This window comes from Rhinopithecus bieti, unplaced genomic scaffold (genome assembly GCF_001698545.2).
Source record: "Rhinopithecus bieti isolate Rb0 unplaced genomic scaffold, ASM169854v2 scaffold_14700, whole genome shotgun sequence".
Taxonomy (NCBI): domain Eukaryota; kingdom Metazoa; phylum Chordata; class Mammalia; order Primates; family Cercopithecidae; genus Rhinopithecus; species Rhinopithecus bieti.
In genome coordinates, this window is record NW_016808194.1 from 833,136 (window position 1) to 853,158 (window position 20,023).

At 40.3% G+C, this 20,023-nt stretch overlaps 1 protein-coding gene across 2 annotated transcripts in view; it reads left to right on the plus strand.

The window, feature by feature from the left end:
- Positions 1-20,023, plus strand: part of FSHR (follicle stimulating hormone receptor) — a 187,467-nt gene that overhangs the window by 156,737 nt on the left and 10,707 nt on the right. The window contains exons 5-8 of one of the 2 annotated variants that reach the window (XM_017885691.1): positions 2,311-2,382; positions 3,899-3,976; positions 9,432-9,500; positions 9,612-9,686. In XM_017885691.1, the coding sequence (XP_017741180.1) occupies positions 2,311-2,382; positions 3,899-3,976; positions 9,432-9,500; positions 9,612-9,686 (294 nt within the window). The remainder of the gene's footprint in view (positions 1-2,310; positions 2,383-3,898; positions 3,977-9,431; positions 9,501-9,611; positions 9,687-20,023) is intronic. The other variant, XM_017885692.1, reaches the window with a different exon arrangement.

Below are 20,023 nucleotides of genomic sequence, written 5' to 3' on the forward strand. Positions count from 1 at the left end.
TGATCCAGAGAGGCTAATAAAATGTTACATTTGGTAGTTAGTGAATTTGTAGACTTTGGTATGACAATCACAGTTTCAATTACGAGTTACGATGAAAATAGATTGGAGCAGGTTGAAGATCAATCGGTTATGAGAAAATGAAGACAGCATGTGCAGACAACTCTTTCTAGAAGCTTTGCTGTGAAAGAAGAAAGAGAAATAGGGAGTTAGGCTAAGTGAAAGAAGCCAGACCCAAAAGTTACATTCTAGATGATTCCACTGATAGAGACAGAGCAAGTGGGTGAATAGAAAGCTCCACCAATTGTCCCCCATGCAAAGACACAAAATTAACAGCTCTCTACATAGAAAAAAAAAAACCTTCATGAGAACTAAAAATCAGGTGAGCACTCACAGTACCTGGTTTTAAGTTTCTATTACTGAAAGAGGCACTGAAGATAGAAAAGACAGTCCTGAATCACTGACACCACCCCTCCCCACTGCCCTGGCAGTGGCTGTGTGGTGTGGACAGCATCTTTGGGCTGTAGTAGGGGACATCATAGATGATTCCATTGAAGTAACATTTTGGAAAAGGCAAAATTATAGAAACAGAAAACTGATCGGTGGTTGCCAGGGAAATGAAGTAGATGAAGAGATGAACTACAAAGGGAAAACACAAGGGAATTTAGAAAGTGGTGGCACTATTCTATGTCTGTATTGAGCTCATGGTTATAGAGCTATATGTATTTGTCTTACCCTCATAGACCTCTACGCTGAAAAGAGTTTATTTTCTGTATATAATTTTAAGCACATTAACAACACAAAAAATCCTTCAGAAAAGAACCTCTTTTCCTGGATAAAAAGCAAAGGGAGACCAACTCAAGGTCTTTTGAAGTAATTAAAAGAAGAATTGCCCAAGACAGCTTCTATGTGGACATTAGGGAATCAAGAGAGGAAAAAAGAAAAAACAAATCTGAGAACCATCACTGAGAACCCACAGACTGCATTCACTTCCTCTCTAAATACAGAAGCAGAGAACAAGGCAACAAATCTTCTTGAGTCATAACCTCAAAAGGACATATGGCCCTTCACAATGATGAATATATCAATGAGGGTTCTTTAGGTTGCATGCAACTATCACCACCTTCAGCTTAAGTAAGTCACATACAGAAAAGGGAAACGGGAGTAGAGAGGTAGTAGGATTTCAGGTAACTCACAGGAGTGAGGGAAATGACAAAGAATAATGTGTCCAATAATTTGTGTGTGCCTCTAAAAACCCTCGCCATTGTTGTGGCAGCCAGTTCCACCCAAATTTCATCCAACTTCATTCAAGTGCAACTGGATGACACCCAGCCTATCCTCGTAGACCTCTCACTTCCTACTCTGGGGCTTCTCGGGCACCACTGTGAGAGATGCCCATCAGGAACTCACTGGGTGCTTACAAATGTGCAAGCCATAAGTGAGGAATTAACACCATAGTGTCACCTTTCACCAAGAGGAAATAGGAGTTCTATGGACACATCCTTCCCTCACTACTCTCCCTCACTCAGATCAACAGTTCTGAGGTCCATTTTTTAAATATCCTAAATCAAGTCCTTGGGATTAGGAACTAATCACCAGTAGTGGTAGTATTGCTTAGCTTCACCTCTTTCCCAGTTTCACTCCCTGTCCTGAATGCTCTGAAAACATGCTATCAACTATATTACCCATAGCTAGCCTTCTCAGGTTCTGCTTTCTGGGGAAGCCAGGCCAATACAGCCAGACCTTGGGAAGGATCCAGGGTAGGTCTGAAATTTTCAGCCATAGAAATTTAATACCATCTCTTAAGGGTAATGACAGCAGAAGCTCTAACCAACCTCTAACCACTTCCCAGGAGAGAGTCTGATTGACCCAACTTAGGTCACATGCATACCCTAGGGTCATAGGGCATGGAATCTCATGCTGTAATCCCAAGAGAATCACTTGGAGTGGAGAAGAGAGTTTTCCAACAAGTAGGATGAAATAAGGGAAAATTTAAGAAATGTTGTTACTAGTTGGAAGTTGCTTTAGGGTCAGATTAACTTATCAATCTTTACTTTGTTTTAATGTATACTGTGGCATCCTAATCCTCTTGTGACTGAAGTGTAAGTTTCTTTTCTCTAAGGAATCAACAGATTTTAAGACCCTGGAATGAACCTTAAAATAGAAAACATGAGCATAATTCAGGTATATATGGGCTTTTCTCGTAGGTTTTTTCTGATGGTTCAAAATTGATATTTTCATTCTGGAAAGTTCTTGCTCTAACAACTGTTAGAGCCATTCATTTTCACTAACTCTCATTTTGTTTCTCTCTAGGTTAATATCCAACACAGGTATTAAGCACCTTCCAGATGTTCACAAGATTCATTCTTTCCAAAAGGTTTTACTGTAAGTTTTTTCCTTGAGTGACTACCAACTGTTTACTCAGTATCTGTCTTGCCCAACGGCCATCTGAGTCTTTAATATGCGTTGTGTCATCTACAACCTCCAAAAGCATTGCTCTGAGTTAGCAAATATAGGGAGGCCAGAAGTGAGGTCCTTGATTTTGCCTGCAGGCCAGTCAATATCAGTTTGGAGGAAATTGACAGACCCCTCAATAAGAGTATTGTTCACAAAACCAGCATATAGCAAAATCAAAAAGTTGCTCATTTTTTCACTATTTAGTGCTTTAATTACTGCCCTCCACATACATACACAACACCCCCTGTATGCCAGCATCCTCTCCTCTTCTTTCCAGAATTTCTATGCTGCCCTGGGCACAAAGAAACTATCTAATACATTCACATTAAAGAGTTAATGACAGGCTGTGTTTGCCTTTTCCCAAGGTATTTGTATTTTGAAAAAGGAAGAGGAAAGGTAGCATATAATGGCAATTATCTCCAATAGTGAAATTGTAAGAATATGGACAGATCCAAAAGGAAGAGATGTGGAAGGGGTGTAAGGAGTTAAGGAGAGAGGAAGGAGCTAAGCAGGGAGGGAGAAGACAAAGAGGAAAATATGAAAATCTTTCAGAATTTCTCAAATTGTTCCAAGCTGTTCACTACATTACTTCTAGAGCTGTTACTTCCATATTTACTTCTACATGTTAGATCAGACCTAACAGGGAAGATTGATGGGGGAAATAAGGAATACAAACAGAAAATGAGACTTTCCTCATCCTTTCATTCAGAAAAATAAAAATCAATGATAAAACCATTCGGAGACCCAAGGAAAATAGTCAGAAGGAAACTAGTTGTAAGAAGGGGGTTGACATGAGGAGAAGGCCCAACTAAGATAACCAAAGAAGTTAGACAGGAGGTGAAAGCTCAACTTAAGTGTTGTTACATTAAAGTGAAATTATTTAAGAAAACCTTCAGAAGAAAAAAGCGGGCCACACACAGTGACCAATGGCTATAATCCAGCACTTCGGGAAGCCAAGGCAGACGGATCACTTAAGCACAAGGGTTTGAGACAAGCCTGGGCAACATGGTGAAACCCTGACTTTATGAAAAAATACAAAAATCAGCTGGGCATGGTGGTGCACACAGGTAGTCCCAGCTATTCCGGAGGCTGAGGTGGCAGGATCACTTGAGCCTGGGAGGTTGAGGCTACAGTGAGTTGTGATGGCACCACTGCACTCCAGCCTGGGTGACAGAGCAAAAGACCCTGTCTCAAATAAAAAAGAAAGAAAAAAAAAAGACACTGAATGTCTGCAATTCCATTTGTAAGAACATACTAAAGATAAATTAGAGACAATTTTTTCTCCAAACTTTGAGCTGATGAGCTGACCATCTTCTTAACAACAACTAATTATATTAATACATTACCTCAGCTAAAGACCACATCATGCCAGTTAAACTAAATGTTGGAAGGTTACATGAGTAGAGCTGATGTAAATATCTTATTTGTCTGTACTTTCTTCTAGAGACATTCAAGATAACATAAACATCCACACAATTGAAAGAAATTCTTTCATGGGGCTGAGTTTTGAAAGTGTGATTCTGTAAGTAAGGGGAAAAATAAATCCAACAGAGTAATATTTGATTTTTCATTTAGTGATCTCTTTCTCATAATTGGATGCTCCTTTTGTGTTTGGGTAACTTTGACATTTCTCCACTTAAATCACTCTCCGGTTCTGCGTTTTTCTCTCGTCTTTACATTTCAGAATCACAATGTGGAGTCATGTTAATAATTTATGATTCTGTGGTGTGATTCAAGTATTTAAAATTGCTGTTTGAATGATGGTCCCCTGTGATACAACATCTGTTCCAAAGGACAGAATAACTCATGCATCAATAAAGCTAGTTATTGCCTGGTAAGGCTTTTGTTGCCCCAAGAAAAAGATCAGGAAGGAGGCCCAATCAGGAAGATAAGGCAATTCCCTCATAGCTGTGTCAAGCAGCTCCTGCTGAGGCCCATGCTGAGCATGAGATGACTTCTCATTATCTTAAAACAATCACATTTTTTAATGAGCTTGAGTTCCTCTCTCCGACTTTTGGGAAATCCTTTTAAATGCACTCTGTGTGGTTAATGAAAGAGCTTCTAGTCATTTATGCCAGTAGCCCCTGTAGCAGTTTATCCACTCACCAGGATGGCCAAGAAATAGGACAGTATGGGCTACCTAAGTATGCCTGGGATCCATGGAAGTTAGATGCACAGAATGGCATTTGGAGACCCAGTAACTGCAATCACTTCTGTAAGATATGAAAAGCATTTTGTTGATTTCACACATTGTTGTGTTTTTTAAAAAATACAACAGTATGAGTTTTTAAAATACGCCTATATGTACAAACGGTAAATTCCAGTCCATAAAGAATTTTAGCCCTCTTCAATTATATGATTCAGAGACCCAGCTGTTAAAAGAAAAAACAAATAGTACAGATTATGACACTTTGATGAGTAAAGCTAAGCTCTGTATTTGATGTAAATTAATTACAGAGAACAATGGAAAAAGTTTGAAAACAGATTAGCATAGAAATGGAATGTATGCAGGGAACAATACAATTAAATCAAAGGAATGTATTCAAAATACATAATTAGAACAAAAGCTATAGGTGAGTGATACTGAATCATTTCACGTAAGCTCATGATATTTGAAGTGAAGGGTGTTGGGGGCGGTGTGTGTGTGTGTTGAGATGAGGTGATCGGGTACAGAAAGGGTGAGAAAGAGAAAGCAAAAGGAATAAACTAAAATGCAATCAGAATGAATGATATACAAAGGAAAAAAAAGCACTTATTCTAAGAGTAAAGAAGGAATAATTTAATCTGACTAGTCTGTGATGCGAGAGTTAAAGGAAGAGTTAAATAAGGGAAAGCAAGCTAAGAAAATGTTTTTAAAATGGGCTTTTAAAGATGAGGGTAGTTAGCTAGGGAGTTGGCAAGGGGCATGCAGAGGGAACAGAATAATAAAGACGATGAAGACTACCTGCCTTTTATAAAAATAAAAATAATTGGTCAGGCGCGATGGCTCACGCCTGTAATCCAAGCACTTTGGGAGGCCAAGGCGGGCGGATCACGAGGTCAGGAGGTTAAGACCATCCTATCTAATACAGTGAAACCCCATCTCTACTAAAAATACAAAAAAAAAAAAAATTAGCTGGGCATGGTGGCAGGTGTCTGTAATCCCCGATACTCAGGAGGCTGAGGCAGGGGAATCGCTTGAACCAGGGAGGCGGAGTTTGCAGTGAACCGAGATTGCATCACTGCACTCCAGTCTGGGCAACAGAGTGAGACTCCGTCTCAAAAATAAATAAATAAAATAAAATAAAATAGAAATAAAAAATAAAAATTAAAAAAATAATAATACAAAGAGCTTGTGGAAAAGTGAATACATGAGTTGTATTGACCTGCTGGATTGTGAAACAAATATAACAGTAAAAGGATTCCTGGGCTACTTCACAGAGGGAGATTAGTGATAAATGTAATCAGTTATACCTGGATGTTTATGTTTATTTGGATCTTTCTTAAAATATGTTCATCTATGTTCATTTTAAATACAGAGACTTAAAATAAATGTTATAATGTGGCAAACTTATTCAATTTTTTATAGAAAATATATAATTAAGTGGGAGTGTGCTCATATCATTCTTGTAGCTTTGCATAGTGTGTTTATATTGCTCTCACAGTATCACTGACCGGATTTTTTGTCCAGCCGTAAGACAGAAGGCAAAGCACTTTAAGTGACCTGGTCTCAACTCTCCCCAAGTAGAGGCAAAGAACCCGAGGAAATAAGAACTTCTGACATAGCTTTGCAAACTCAAAGCTACAAAAGAAACATATAGATCCTGTCTGCTTTTTCCTAACTCCTGTTCATGGACCCTAATTTCTCAGAATTTAGGAACATACTTTTCAGGAAAGGAGTTTTCTTTAAAGAGTGAATGTTTCTCAAACATCTCTCTAAAAGATAAATTCACTTTTGTGGAAACAGTATCTATTGTTCTTATTTTGGCTGTCCTTTAATCCATAGACAATAAAATCATGTAATTCATACTTAACACAACTTAAGTCTCCAATCATTTCTAGTTTAGCAGCTTCGATGCAGGGGTGCTTTCTTCCTATGGGGACATTTACGCACACTCAGGAAAAAAAAAAAAAAAGCATGGCAAACGGCACTGAGACTGTCAAAGTATTCTATGGATAGCCATTTTCAAAATTCTGGGAATACTACACAGCTATAAAAAAGAACAAGATCATATCCTTTGCAGCAACATGGATAGATATTCTAAGCAAACTAACACAGGAACAGAAAACTAAATACCACATGTTCTCTCTTATAAGTAAGAACTAAACAATGAGAACACATGGATTCTAGGAAGGGAACAACAGACACTGGGGCCTACTTGAGGGAGGAGCGAGAGGATCAGAAAAAATATCTATTGGGTACTACACTTATCACCTAGGTGATGGAATTATTTGTACACCAAACCCCATGACATGCAGACTACCTATGTAAAAAACCTGTACATGCTCCCCTGAAACTGAAAGTAGAAAAAAATTCTGAGGCCCTGTTCTAAAAGTAAATATATTTTTAAAGCAACCAGCAATGAAGAATTATCAGACACTAGCCTAGTGAATCAGAGAAGTGAGCAATAAAAACCCACTATGTAGAGGCTTCTGAGCCCTTCCCAACCCGCACTGAGCCCAGGTAAGCAGAGTGCCTGAATGGGGAAAGCACCCAGCTATGGCCAGCCAGGAGAATGTCCTAATTCAGAAGAAATAAAATGAGGTGACATGCATGACAGCTCCCAGCACACTCTGGCCTCAGGAGAGGCCTGCTTCATACATGTTTCCTCTGTTCCTCAGTCAGCCCATCTCCCTTGCCTGCCCCTCAATGAGTTTTAAAGGGCCAAGTCCCCAGCACCTCTACTCTTTAGGGTGAGAGCAGAGTGTGCTTCTGTAGCTTCCTGAGCCTCTGCTGAGTGAGCACACTGGCCTCGTTCCCAAGGACACAAAAGGGTTAAGATAAGCCTGTGATGCAGTTATTCCTTAATTGATGCTCTGCCCAGGTTGTTGTAGTCATCATCATCATCATCATCTGGTTTTCATATAGGTACTTCCTCTCTTAAGAGACCAGGGGTGCGTGTAATAAATGTCGGTTTCCCTTTGTTACTAGTTTTAGATTCCCACAGACTAACGTAAACCCAAGGACAGCAGTTCTGAACATAAATTTTTATGTGTGTGATGATCCACTGTTGATAGCATGAAATACCATCCTCCTCCCCACATGATGGTATCTGTTGATTGAGATAATCCATAAAGACAAAGGGATATTTGAATACAATAATTATTTAAAATTAGTTTATGTTTTATTTGATTATAGCAACATCGATTTACAGAACAGTTATATGCAAGAAATATCAATTATCTAATCGACAGGCAAATAGGTGGAGCCTGTATGGATTAAGGATCAGCCAACTACATATAACCCAGTGGCCAAATCCAGCTCATGAGCTAAGACAGGAAACACTAACATTGGATCTAAGTTAAGCAAAATGTTATCCCCCAGTAAAAATTCTCTTAATATTAGACCTATATTACAAAAAAAAAAATTATTACACTATGAATTTGGTCAATAAAAAATTGTGGAAATTGTTTTATAAGTACCTAAAGCACTTACATAATATTTTTTATTTTTGCCTTTTGGCCCATAAAACCTAAACTTTATTATCAGGCCCTTTACAGAAAAAGTTTGCTGAATGCTGTATTTGATCCAAATCCCCCAGGGGTCCACATCCCACAGCTGCCCCAGCAACTTCCACTATCCTGCAACAGTCAGGAGTCCGGATGTGCCTGGGAGAAGCTTTCTCAAATGGCATGGGGGTGCATAGCAACTTCTTTGCCATCAGAACCCACCAACTGGTTGTGGATGTTTTAAAAGATTTACATTGCCCCTGTCTGGATTTCTTTAGCTAATTAGTTTTCAAGAGGAGGAAAAAGACATACAGTTGTTCTGCTGTGACTTTAAGTGTTTTCTGGCTGCCCATGGCAGGCCAGGAAAGAGTCCTGGACACACAGGAGCTTCTCTGGGTCAGTTTTCTGAACAGTGTTATTTGCAAACCCACTAAGCCAGACAGGGTAAAGAACCTGACAGCAAAACAGGAACAGGTGGTCAGAGGCTCTTTGGGCTAAGCTCTCCTGACCTTGGTATCTGTTTTTGCTTTCAGATCCACTCAGGAGCAGAGCAAGGCAGAGCTGTAGCCCAAGGTGTCCTTGGGCTCCACTGTCCAGGGAACCCTGCTCACTGACCTTCTTAGCGCAATCAGGATGGCTGTTCTACACCCATCTCCACCTCCCCCAGAACCTCCTTCCATGCCCATTCACATCACCTTGCCCTGCTACAGCCCACATTCTCTGTAATTGATTTATCTTCCTTTCTGGCTTAACCCAGAGCCACCTCCACAAACCTCCAATAACCAGGTCCCTATGGGTCACAGGAGATGTTCAGGTTGTCTGACAACTTAATTAGATCACTTTTGATGACAGCCAGGCCTGCTGCTGTGGGTGATCATGGGTGAAAGGCTTCAGGCCTTAGAGAAAGGTGACACAAAATGTTCTTTCTCTGTCTTATAAACACTTGTTCAATAATTGTACGATTCCTGTCCTTCAGGATGAGAAAGATCTGTCGCTCCCCCCATTGCTTCTCTACATACAAATGATGTGTGTAAAGACCTTAGTTATAGAATCCAGGCTGCTCTGCCTAAGTGTGCCTTTTCAAACTTAAATTTCATTTATTCCTTTGAATAGGTAATACATGCACATAATACAAACTTCAAAAGTTACAAAAGATTATACAGCAATAAATCAGTCTTCCTCCCACCCATGTCCCCAGGCTTTAAAGGTGGCATTTTCTTTATGCCTCTAACCTGTGCTGTCTGCCCTTGCTCAGTGCTTCCAATTATGAAACCCCTGTATTGTTTGAATCTGAGATTATTGGTTTTTTAATAGGCCTTGTATTTCAGATGGCTGAATAAGAATGGGATTCAAAAAATACACAACTGTGCATTCAATGGAACCCAACTAGATGAGCTGTAAGTAGCCCTGACTGTTCTTCCAGCCCATTTAAAGGGAAATGGCTCCTTTAACAGCAATATTTATGTGGCTTTGTGTTTTCCTTCTTCTTTCCTCAACCCCATCCCCAGGAATCTAAGCGATAATAATAATTTAGAAGAATTGCCTAATGATGTTTTCCACGGAGCCTCTGGACCAGTCATTCTGTGAGTAGCTTTCCCCATTTCTGTATGTAAGAGCTCAGTTTGTGTAAGTTAGAAGTCAACTCTCTGGAGCTAGGGGAGAAGCTTCCAAGGCAGGACTGGCCATCAAGTTCAATTTTTATTCATGTCATGTGCCAAGATTTAGAGAGACAATTTAAGGCTTATCCAAGGTCTAACTCTCCATAAAAAAGCAACACTAATAATAACATGTAATGAGCATGCACAGAGTGTCAGATGATGTTCTAAGAAGCTAAGATGCATTTTCTTGTTTAATCCTTATAATCAACCCCTATGGTAGGACCTCTTATTCCCATTTTACAGAAGCAAAAACTGGCTTCCCTGGAGAGGTTAATTCACTCACTCAAGGTTATACAAGAGTTACAGCAGGGATTTAAACTGATCTAACTCATGGTACAGACCCACAACCACTTGACTATGTGTCTCTTCCCTGGAAAGGAAAGCACAATTCTCCATCATCCTCAACACCCAGGAGCTTCCTTCAATCCAATGAGACCTATATATACATTATTTTCGGATCCTCTTTCCAAATCCCTTGGGATACACTCTGTGCCTCATAGCCCTGCATCAGCACCTCTCCTCTTGTCATTTCCTTACTTCCATCTTTCCCTCCAAAAGTGGCATTCCCATCTTCTCTTCTTGCCTACACTTCCCCTTCCATCAAAGATCATTCCAAAGTTCTACCTCCACAAGTCTCTCTGACAACCTTGCCATCAGTGACTTCTTCCCGTGGCTCTCATGGCCTTTATGGCTTCTTTGGTGGGGGGACAATCTGCATCACAATCACAAAAGGCTTTTAAAATATGTTCCTGGCCTCTAAGCAAGACCTACTACATTTACTGAAGAAAGTACTTCAAGAATGAAGAAAGGAACCCAAAAGGAGAGAATGAGGTACAAGAAGGAATGGTGAGCAGAGAAATAGATAAGCATGTTAATAAATCTACAATTTTACTAAAGGATCCTTACGTAATCTGCCTGAAGTCAAGTCAGGCATTTAGGAGCCACCCACCTGAACGTCTTATTTGGCAGTTGGCATAAGCTACCATGTGTGGTTATCTACCCACCTACCCACCAACCATCTATATGCGTCACTTTTGTCTTCACCAAATAGCTAATATTCTCCTTCAGGCTGGAGCCTGTATACCTCTAGAATTAGACCTGGTATGGAAAGTCAGAATTTTGAATATTTATTAGTAATGATAAAGGGTGTGTTGTGATCCGTACGTGAGATTCTGCTGCTTTGAAGAAATAAATATACACTTTGGGGTAGATTTATCATCCTGACCATGTTCAAAGATTATTTGAGACTGCCTGGCTTGAGATAGGCAACCTATGCAAATGGAGTATCAGTGTGATTAAAGCAGAAATATAGAGCAGACTTCCTTGGTTTAGATCCATTCTTACCTCTCTAAGCCTCAGTTTCCTCACCTAAAAAACGGCCAAAAAATACCTATTTCCTAATATTTTTTGAAGCATAAAACACAAACACATATTTTTTCACTCATCAAATACATTTTTAAGCAGGACTGATCCTGTGCCATGCAGGGAACAAAGGAAAGTTCTTCCTCATAGAAAGCTTATATTCTTATTGGGGGTGAGGATAGAGAGGAGTCAGGCAATACATTAAATATACAACTTAATATATCAAGTCATGATATATCTATGAAGTACAAGGAAGGACCCAGGGCTAACAAATGGGGAGTGTTGGGCATATAGTCCACGGACTCAAGTGCACTCAAGTATACAAAATACTCAAAACTTGTACTGCTTAGTTCATGTTCCCTGTTCTTAGAGTGCTTGGGAGACAAATGAATTTTGACAAGTACTTTTGATGTCTTTGACCCCCACAATAGCAGCATGTCAGTTTCACTTAGCAAAAAGCCCTAAAAGTGTTGAATGTTCCTAAGTAGGCATCTCTATCTGTTCATGGAAGAATATTTAAGTGATGGGTGGGTTTCCATATGTGACCTGTACCAAGTACAATATTGAATCTATAGCATCTTAACCTACTACCTGCTCCTGAGAATAGTGAAGTTGGATGAGATCCCCGCACTCCTTCATTATCCAGCTGAAGAAATCAGAACCAGAGGAGGGAAGTGATCTGTTCAAGATCACACTGCAACTAGAAGGGGCAGAGTCTGGACCAGAAACTAGGTCTTCTGCCTCCCATTCCATGTGTTCCTACCATAACATGTTGCCATAAATATGTTTAATTCAACATCTAAAAGTTATTCGGTGAGGCCCCCTGCAACTGGTTGTGAGTTAAAATAGAGAGGAAAATAACTATTAACACCAGCCTCCCAGTCTAAGAACACCAGTCAATGTTACATAAACATGGCACAGAAGAACATCTCCTGAGGTTGCACAAGCAGATTCCAGGCTAAGACACTGCACAATGTATCTCATAAGAATACAGCCCCACTGTGAATGCAGACAAGAAGAGAGCCTCTGTGAAAGCATCGGAAGCAATTCTGCATGGTCCTCAAGTTATAGGCCCATTGTTTTATCTATCTTACCACAGGAACACATCTGTCTAGAATTAAGTGAATAAAATTTACAGAAATTCCATGGAATTAGGAAGCACTCTCCATGACTTAAAAAGGTAGAGAGTGGTAATACATTCCCACATATATTCACCTCAGTGCAGGATCCTGGCTGGAAGCCCGGCCTACAATTGCTAATTTCCTCTCCTCCCTCTGGGGCCAAAAGAATTGTTCACCTTAACATCAAGCCACCCTTTCTGGGGCTTTCAGGTTAGTCCATAGATGTTCTTCAAGCCTCTCCTCCTACTGACTTGAGATGCAAGAAGACGAATAACCTATTCCACATCCCACTTCTGCAACCAGATACACTAAACCATCTAAAGCCTGGCCTGAGAGGTGCTTGTGCAGGTGTCCAGTAGACCAGCCCACTCAGGTGACGAGGTGAGAGGTGAGAATAGGACTATGCGTAGGCTATTCAGATCACAGTAGGTGCAGATCATGCTGACCTTGACTGTACCTTGGGTCAGATTGCTGTCCCCACTCCCACACACACACAAAAAGACTGTGATATATCTGCATGCAGGAGGTTTACTGGAGGGTGCTCTCAGAATGTACAGAGAATGCTTGATGGAAGCAGAATCAGGGTAATGCATTTGCAGCAAAAGGCTCAGCTGATCCCATGGGGAGATCTGGAGTTAAGGCGGTCCTTCAAAGTTGTACTGAATTAAGGTAAGGGGCAAGTCCTCCATATCAAGAATCACTGGGTGCAGGCTGTCCCTGGGGAGGAGCCAAACTCCTGGGGAGGAGTAAGTCAGCTGAGGGCAATTCCCAGTGTAGACTCAGCTATGAGCCACCTCAGCTGCGAGTGGTTCTCAGCTGCCCTAGAGCAGCATCTTCAGAGTTGGATGGGTTTTGGTGTGGGGGGGAGGGGGTGTTTGGGGATTTTTTAAATCACTCATGCTGGAGTACGGTGGTGCCATCATAGCTCACAGCAGCCTTAAACTCCTGAACTCTAGCGATCCTCCTGCCTCGGCCTTCTGAGTAGCTGGGACTACAAGCGTGCACCACCACACCTGGCCATTTCTGTTATTGTTGTAGAGACAGGGTCTCACTACATTGCCAAGGCTGATCTCAAACTCCTGGCCTCAAGTGATTCTCCTGCCTTGGACTCCCAAAGCACTGGAATTACAGGCGTGAGTCATAACACCCAGCCCCTACCTTTAGCATTTTTGATACAGTAGGTCAGGGTTGAGGCCTGATAACTTGTATCTCTAAAATCTTCCTAGTGAAACTGATGCTGCTAGTGAAACTGATGGGAATTGAGAATCCTTGCTCAGTCTCCCAAATATCTCCTCCACAAGCCAACTGTGGTGAATCTTCCCCCGTCACTGGCTCAGGCCTTTTTCCCCAATGGATATATGCAAGGAATTCTAAAGAAAACTAAGGGGCACACACTCAAACTGATGATAGTTCCTTTCCTGAAGACAAAATTTCTAGTTGAGTGAAGAATAGGGAACCTCTGAACACCTTGGGGTGCACGGGTGCACTGTTCCATTGCAAAGACAGACAGATGCAGAGAAAGCCAGCCGCACACAAACAAGCTTCAGAGGAGCAGCTCGGCATCCTCATTTCCCCCTTGTGAGTCTTGACCTTGAACATCAGCAGCCATCTGAGTTTTTACCTGATATTCTGAACTCACTCAAGGTTGTTTTTTTTAAGCAATCGAGCAATTGCTGTTTCTTTGGGAAACAGTTTCCTGTGGGGAAAATTTAATGCATTGCCTTTGCAGACTGGAGCCAGTACAATCATATTCTGATGGTTTATCAAATTGATTTGGCTATAGCTCAGATTCATTTGATAGTTCAGATTCAAACACTGAGTTATTTGTATAAGAATGATTCTCTTCCATTACCAGTGTACCCACAGTTCTATAGATAGTAAATTGCTTTTTTATCCAGCCTGGGATCATGAAAGAGAGGTCTTCTAGCCATCTGTCAGTGTAGTATACACCAGAAATGTGCTCTCACTTATGGAAATGATTGACCTGTAATAACATCTTTGCTGGGAAAAATAGAAATTGTTCAAATCAAATTTGTGGCACTGGCTATAACGCACTTTATTAAATGGGGCACAGAGTGCTTTTTAACTCCTGCCTCGGCCTCTTACTACCTTCCTACCCATGCAGTCTCTGTTGCTACTCTGTATCTCAAAACAAAGTCCTAACAATGTTGAAACAATTTTAAATTACCAAATCTCTTCTGTGCAAGTCATAATCCCATGGGGTCTCCATTGGTCTTTTCAGGATTTAAATTCTCAAAACTACTCACTGTCTGAATATAGCATGCATTGCAATGTTAAAAGTGGTATTTGTATAAGAAAGACCAAAATCATTAGAACAGACCAGCCTGAAAGATAAAGTTTAAAAACACCAGCCCACAACTACCCCTCCCCCCTTTTCCAGCCCACCAGTTCCAGGCACAAGGGCAGGAATAAGTAAGGGCAGGAATAAGTAAGTAAACATTCACAAGGGCAGGAATAAGTAAATAAACATTCTCAAGTACTCATTGAAGGCATCAAGTCTTACATGACATACATTTAGTGGATGCTGATTAAACACCTACTGTGTGTCTGGCAAGGGGTAAGAAATATATGTAAAAACAAAAAAGAGTATCTACTGTAATGCATCTGGCCAAGGGATGAATGTTACTTCCCAGTAAAATAAGCACTGCAGAAATTTTCATAAATGGCTATAGTAATATACAGCAGATGCCTAATAAATCCTTGTCATCATATCACACAATGACTTTTAACACGGGAAGTGATAGTGTGGGAGGAGACATCCTCTGTCATCCTAGGCCTGAATTTCTGCAATAGCCACTTTGTCCCCTTCCTACCCTCAATCCTTTCCCATTCCATTAGTTTACCAACTATTTATTGAACACACACCATATGCTGGTATCAAGGTTCTCAAGACTAATCTTACAAAAATCCACCTTTGAATAAAACCATTCTTCTGCTCATGTAAATCCTAAACTCTTCTGCCTGACTATCAAGGCTCTGAGATCTAATCCCATCCCACGGTTCCCTTTACTCCTTGAAGTATGGTTGCCCAGAATAACTATTCTAAATACCCCTCACTGTGTAATGATTTATTTTTTGGGCTTCTCTCTAAGCCTATCTTTAGGAAATAGCCATTGTATTAGTCAAGGTTCTTCAAAGACAGAAACGAGAGAGAGAGAGAGATTGAGAGGAGAGGGGATTTTATTATTAAAGTTCTGGGATACATGTGCAGAACATGCAGGTTTGTTATACAGGTATACATGTGCCATGGTGGTTTACTGCACACATCAACCCATCATCTACATTAGGTATAACTGAAGGACACAGAGACATGAAAAAAACCCTCAAAAACATCAGTGAATCCAGGAGCTGGCTTTTGGAAGAGAATAACAAAATAGATAGACTGTGAGCCAGACTAATGAAGAAGAAAAGAGAATAATCAAATAGACACAATAAAAAATGATAAAGGAGATACCACCACTGATCCCACAGAAATACAAACTACCATCAGAGAATACTATAAACACCTCTAGGCAAATAAACTAGAAAATCCAGAAGAAATGGATAAATTCCTGGACACATACACCCTTCCCAAGACTAAACCAGGAAGAAGTTGAATCATTGAATAGACCAATAACAAGTTCTGAAATTGAGGCAGTAATTAATAGCCTACCAACCAAAAAACACCCAGGACCAGACAGATTCACAGCCAAATTCTACCAGAGGTACAAAAAGGAGCTTGTACCATTCCTTCTGAAACTATTCCAAATGATAGAAAAAAGAGGGACTCCTCCCTAACTCATTTTATGAAGCCAGCATCATCCTGATACCAAAACATGGCAGAGACAAAAAAAAAGAAAGAAAAAAAGAAAATTTCAGGCCAATATCCCTGATGAACATCGATGCGAAAAATTCTCAATAAAATACTGGCAAACCAAATCCAGCAACACATCAAAAAGCTTATCCACTACGATCATGCCGGCTTCATCACTGGGATGCAAGGCTGGTTCAACATATGCAAATCAATAAAAGTAATCCAACACATAAACAGAACCAATGACAAAAACCACATGATTATCTCAATAGATGCAGAAAAGGCCTTCAACAAAATTCAACACCACTTCATGCTAAAAACTCTCAATAATCTAGGTATTGAGAGAACGTATCTCAAAATAATAAGAGCTATTTATGACAAACCCCTAGCCAATATCATACTGAATGAGCAAAAGCTGGAAGCTTTCCCTTTGAAAACCGGCCCAATACAAAGATGCCCTCTCACCACTCTTCTTCAACATAGTGTTGGAAGTTCTGGTCAGGACAATCAGGCAAGAGAAAGAAATAAAGGGTATTCAAATATGAAGAGAGGAAGTCAAATTGTCTCTGTTTGCAGAGAGACGACATGATTGTATATTTAGAGAACCCCATCATCTCTGCCCAAAATCTCCTTAAGCTGATAAACAACTTCAGCAAAGTCTCAGGATACAAACTCAATGTGCAAAACTCACAAGTATTCCTATACACCAACAATAGACAAACAGAGGGCCAAATCATGAGTGAACTACCATTCACAATGGCTACAGAAAGAATAAAAATACCTAGGAATACATCTTATAAGGGATGTGAAGGACCTCTTCAAGGAGAACTATGAACCACTGCTCAAGGAAATAAGAGAAGAGAGAATTTCTTAGGGGCATTGGCTCACATGACTATGGAGACTGAGGAGTCCATGATAGACTATCTGCAATCTGGAGAACCAGGGAAGCTATAGCATGGCTTGGTCCAAACTTGAAAGCTTCAGAATCAGGGAGGCCATTGGTCTAACTCTCAGTCCAAGCAAGAGGCCTGACATGCCTGTGTCAATAAGGACACAGACGTGCCTTGGGGAGTAAGCAGAATGATATATTGGGTGGATTGACTTGAATGCAATCCAATGTTTAGGTGTTAGATTGGGAAGAGGCCTGAGAACCAGGGAAATTGATGGTAAAACTCTCAATCTGAAGTCAAAGTCCTGCGAATCCAAGGGGTTGGGGTGGGAAACTGGTACAAATCTCTGAGTCCAAAAGCCTGATAACCTGGAGTTCTGATGTCTCAGGGTAGGAGAAGAAGTGGGTCCCAGCTTCTGGGAGAGGGCATATCTTCCTTACTCAGCCCATGGATTCACATGCCAGTCTCTTCTGGAAATACCTTCAGACACCCAGAAATAGTGCTTTACCAACTATCTGAATATTCTTTAATCCCCTCAAGTTGACATCTAAAATTAATTATCATGGTCACAATAATGTAGTCCCATGAAGATGTGAATAACTGAGGTCTTTTTTTGTTACTCCCCCCAACACCCATGTATATTTGCATCATAAAAATAGAGAGTGTTTTCATAAAGGAATTAAAATCAAACATCAGATTTTTAGGCCATGTGGAAGAACTGTAGCCAGCAAACAGACCTGTGTGTGTATGATAGAGTGTGCATGTTTTAAGAGAAGAGAGCAAAAAAGGAAATATACTGTAGTTAAGTCTCCAGCCAAGATCTGAATAAGATCTACTTACCTCATCTTTGTCCCTGGTAATATAAATTTCTATGGAATTTTCTTAATCCATGGAGATACTAGAGATATGTTGTATTTTCTGTCAGTTCAAAATTTGGAAGTCTTGACAGGTTCCATGTTTGATCCCTTCAGACAGTAAGCTTTAAGTAAACACCTCCACAAAGACTTTTATTTCCCTGTCATCCAGGAACCACTTTTGCTTAAAAATTTGCTTTGTTGAACTTTAAGTGACTTTGCCTCTTTCCTACCAAGAGCTCCCTCATCAACATCCACCAACAAAAGATCTCAATCCCAGGACACTGACAAGATGCCTTCGTCTCACAGCAGCAAAGCCATCATGTGCAAATGACAGCAGCACATATGTCTTCTAGCTGTGATGAGAAGGAATCCAAAATAACAAGCTAGCTCCAGAACACTGAGCAATGGAAAGGCAATGAAGTTTACCAAAGAGGCTTCCCAATCTAACACCTAAACACTGGATTGCATTCAAATCAATCCACCCAGTGTATCATTCTGCTTACTCCCCAAGGCATGTCTGCCTCCTTGTTGACACTGCACAAGGTTGCTCCCTTTCTTGGTAACTTTGATATTCTCAGCCACATATACTTACTGCTGCAGAGGCACCATTTTCCTGAACTCACTTTAAGTCTAGATTTCTGGATTTCTCAGTCTGCCTTACACTCATCTCCCCTTAGAATTAGCTCTTTGGTAAAATTTTTTCCAGCTTCTCATTTTTATTACAATGCTGAGTCATGTCTGCTTTTGAGACAACTACTTACTGAATAGATTTCGTGAGCCCAAATCTATGCCAGAAATGATCAGAAGACAAAAGTCTCTTAATAATGTCTGCTCTCAGGGCACTTGAAATCTGGCTGAGGAGACAAACAAACATAAATGAAAAGACAATCATAGGAAACAATAGAAGACATAACACAAGGTACAAGATTCTGTAATTTGTGGAAGTCAGAGAACATCACAGTTGGCTGGGGTGATCTATCTATTTCCTTTCCTAATCCTTCTCCAGTGTCACTCCCCAGTACATCTTCAAACAAAGCAATAAGTTTCTGGGTACTTAGTACATGAAAGGCACTGCTGAGAATGCTACAGACTTCTACCTTCAAGGAGAGATAAAATACAAATAGTACATAAAGCAAAAGATAGTCAGTGGTAAGACAGGCAAAAAGTATACAGACTATAATGCTATTGCACTGTTACTGGTTTTCAAGGAAAAATTATCTCTTCAACTGTTAAACATTATGGAGACCTCAATGGAGTTTGTTTTGGTTCTCTACTGCCTCATTAAAATTTAATGGCTCAAAACAACCATTCCATTTTTATCACAATTTTGTGTGTCAGACATTTGGATGGCTGGCCCTGATCCATGCAATGTCAGCTCGGGTGGCTGACTGGAGCCAGGGTGGGGGCCGGGAGGGGGGTCCACTTCCAAGTTGTCCCCATCACTTATGTGCCTCACACATCTGTGTTTATTGGGTGTGTCTGTGTGGTGTCTTCTCTAACTCTGTCCATACGGTTTCTCATTCTCCAGGACCTCTCTGCATGGTTTAGGCTTTTACCAATATGGCAGCCTTAGGGTATTCAGAGACCTTTCATGGCAGCTGAAGACTCTGTAAGACCAATGAGAAGATGTCAGTGCTCTTAAAGACTAGATCTATAATGAATAGCAACATTTCTATCATATTCTTTTATCCAAAGACATCACAGTTCTGTCCAGATTCAAGGGGAGAACAAACAGACTCTCGATGGAAAAGAGTGTCAAAGAATTTGCAGTCATCTTTAATCCACCACAGAGTACATGAGATAACGGAATGATATTCTATGGAGTATAAAAATTTGTTTCTCTTTAGAATCTTCAATTAATCCAATTTTATACTGTAAACCTAAGAGGGAGGCATAATTAAGAAAATAATCTGCTTTGTATTGCTCGTTTTGAAAATGTGAAAATGTTCAGGAGAGGCAATGATGGCCTTGGTCTAAATTGTTCCTAAAGGACTTCTAAAATGTTTTTTCATCATGTTTCTTGGAGTGAGTCCTGCCTGAATTGTTATAGACAAAACAGGGAGTTGAGTCTCAGCCTTTGTTCTTTCCACATTTGAGAAAAAAAGAGGAACCCAAATGCCAGATAAGAACTTGGGATCCGGCCACTGCACTCCAGTCCGGGCGACAGAGTGAGACTCCGCCTCAAAAAAAAAAAAAAAAAAAAAAAAAAAAAAAAAAA